This window comes from Conger conger, chromosome 6 (genome assembly GCF_963514075.1).
Source record: "Conger conger chromosome 6, fConCon1.1, whole genome shotgun sequence".
Classification (NCBI taxonomy): domain Eukaryota; kingdom Metazoa; phylum Chordata; class Actinopteri; order Anguilliformes; family Congridae; genus Conger; species Conger conger.
The window spans coordinates 21305150-21308254 of record NC_083765.1 but is presented as its reverse complement, the minus strand read 5'-3'; the positions used below and the strand labels follow the sequence as shown (position 1 = coordinate 21308254).

Genomic DNA, 3105 nt, shown 5'->3' with positions numbered 1-3105 from the left:
TTGCATGTCCCAGTGATCTACCTTAAACACTACGCTACAGGCCTCCCCAGTAACCCTGCTTTCTGATACACCTTGTGATGTTTTGCTGTGGTGTAATCCTGGAGGTGGATCTCATGATGAATTTTTTAGAGGGTTTAGTTGACCGAAGCAAAGTTTACATCACGTCAACATAGGAATTGTTTTAACATGTTGGCTCCATCTGGAAAAGACCGAGATATGTTTAGCCTTGTGACGTTCACGATCCAGAGGAAAGTTTGGATTTGGGAAGGCGCTGGGGTTAGTACGACTCAGACATTGGGATGTTTAGGCAGCTTAGCTCCCCTGTCCCCTAGGGCAAAGCGAGGTGTCAGACATGATGCCGGAAGATTCTGTCAGAGGAGCAAAGGGGACCTTTCAAGTATTCTGTATAGCAGGAGAGCGCCAAAAGAAAGGAAACAAGAGAAAACGAGGGGTCAAGGATCAAGGAAATGTGCAAAACACATCACTCACCACATCATTCACCACCAGACCTGGATTCAAATATTTTTCTTCACTTTACTGTGCTGGTGTATTGGAACCTATAACATACACTCAAAAAGTGCAATCGGGGTGGGTGGGGTAATTCTGAGTGGTAATTCTAAGTGCATTTATATAGCGCTTTTATCCAACGCACTTTACAATAAATGCTTCTCATTCACCTATTCACACACACTCACAAACCAATGGTGAAGGGCTGCCATGCAAGGTTTATTGGGAGCTATTGAGGTTAGGTGACTTGCTCACCGACACTTTAACACACCCAGGGGCTCGAACCGGCAACCTTCCGGTAACGTCGCTCCCACTTCTCTGCCGATAGGCTGCTGGAAGCTTCCAGAAATGAGAGTTTGGTGCGAAGCCAGGATGTTTTCACACTGATCCGATATGTGTCCCTGAACAAATACGGCAAAACCATGGCCTGGGATTGGATGACGCTGAACTGGGAATACCTGGTCAACAGGTGAGGGTCGAACCACATGATTTCATTCAGTTTATTAATAAACAGTTTGCTTCCACTTTAGCAGCTACAATTACAGATATGCACTCAATTTTGCATTTTGCATTTTGCATTTTTGCATATATACATAATACAAATCTGCCTATTTGTAACTCATTACATTAACTGCCCCTCGTAGTCATTATGGGGTTATTTCCTGGAGTTATGGAGTTTGGCATAACATAAAGTGCATTCTACAATTCAACCAGCAGGTGGCACTAACAGTGGAGTCGTTCTAAAGATTTGAATACATGTTAAAAATTATTATAATTATGTATCATTTGACAGTGATTCAAGTCATTCTGACAATATAATGAATAACATGAGAAAATGTAGTATAAGATTATTGGAATTGAATTAATGAATTAGTAGTCGGGTAAAAAATAATTGTGTGAATTGCACTCGTCTGTGTGTTTTGTGTGGGCTTGGACTTTTCAGTGCCCTTCAAACAACTGTAGGTTTTGGCACCTAAAAAAATGGTTTAAAAAGACTAGCTCAAATATACCCATGAGCCGTAAGTGATAGCATGATAACCACCATGTGAAAAGAGAAGTGGGATAGACATGTGCAGAATGTGTGAAAGGGGTCTCACCTCTCTCCTGTGTGTCCCTCTCTTCCTGTTTCAGGTTCACCATCAACGACCGCAACCTGGGCCGGCTGGTGTCCAGAATCACCACCAACTTCAACACAGAACTGCAGCTGTGGCAGGTAATACATACGTGCGCGTGCACACACACACGCACTCACACACTCACACATGCACATACGCACATGCACACACACACTCACACACCCTTATAATACACATTCTCACACGCGTTTACCCACACACCCTTATACACACATTCACACATGCGTTAACCCACACAGCCTTATACACACATTCACACACACTTATACACACACACACACACACATACTCACACAGACACTTCTAAATCTATCCCAACCCTATCTAACCCAAGCAGTGACAAATATCTTTCTTTCAATTGTCCGACCATAAAGCAAATAAACGTGAATGAGTTGGTTGGCATCATGTCATATGTGTCATTGTGATGTAATGCGCGTCATTGTGATGTAATGTATGTCATTGTCATGGCATGTGGGTCATTGTGATGTAGATGCAGCACTTTTTTGAGCGGTACCCTGAAGCGGGTGCTGGAGAGACGCCGCGGAAACAGGCCCTGGAGACGGTGAAGAACAACATCGAGTGGGTGAAAACCAACAAGGCCGAGATCCAGACTTGGCTAAACAGCAACGTGGCTTAGCAACCGCAACCATTCACGTCAAGTGGGCGTAATGGAAAGCCATTCCGTGTTGAACCGGAGCTGTACATACATGTGTGTGATATCGTATTTATAATGTCATGTTCAGGGAATATTTGAAACATTCACTTCAGACACATTTCTTCTGGTAATTTCAGTAATAATGATAATAAGTCATAATAAATGAGATAATGTCATAATTTAGATAAGAACTTCATTATTTGTATTTTTTCTTTTTGATGTTATATTACTCGAGGTACGCGAAAACACAGTGTCATTATGCTGAGCAGAATCCAGAGACTGCTGAGTTTGGAAGTAAATCCTATCCTGTGGGTAGCAGGGCCACATACATTTTTGCAAGGCTGGTTTGCCTCGGTGGAAATTATGAGTTATTGATCTTACACAAGCAGAATGCATTAATTACGAAAGAATAATACAGAATAATACAGAATTCCGTTATGTGAGCATGACCATGATGGTGTGAAATGGCTCTGAGATTCAGATGTTGGTGGTGGACATACTCTCTTGTGCGTACTTCGTTACCTCTCGGGGAAAGATGAGTCTTTGTTTCTGTCTGTTTCTTTTCCATAAAGATTTAGTGTATTTTTATAAATGAGATTTCCAACTAATGCAAAGCCAATTGTAACTTGTATACTGTAGTTTTGTAAAATCTTGGATGGTGATAAATGTGTTTTTGATAAAAGAAAATAAAAATGGGAAAGTTGTTTATATTCTTGGCAATTAAGTTTAACCCTCGCTCATAGTCATACACACACACACACACACACACACACACACACACACACCCAAACACACACTGTGGATAGT

General features: G+C 41.6%; 1 protein-coding gene across 1 annotated transcript in view; it reads left to right on the top strand.

The window, feature by feature from the left end:
• The window catches only part of enpep (glutamyl aminopeptidase), a 24756-nt gene extending 21651 nt beyond the window's left edge, over positions 1–3105 (top strand). Inside the window, exons 18-20 of the mRNA XM_061246124.1 lie at positions 836–976; positions 1639–1720; positions 2134–3105. Of these exons, the coding sequence (XP_061102108.1) occupies positions 836–976; positions 1639–1720; positions 2134–2280 (370 nt within the window). The 3' untranslated portion in view covers positions 2281–3105. The remainder of the gene's footprint in view (positions 1–835; positions 977–1638; positions 1721–2133) is intronic.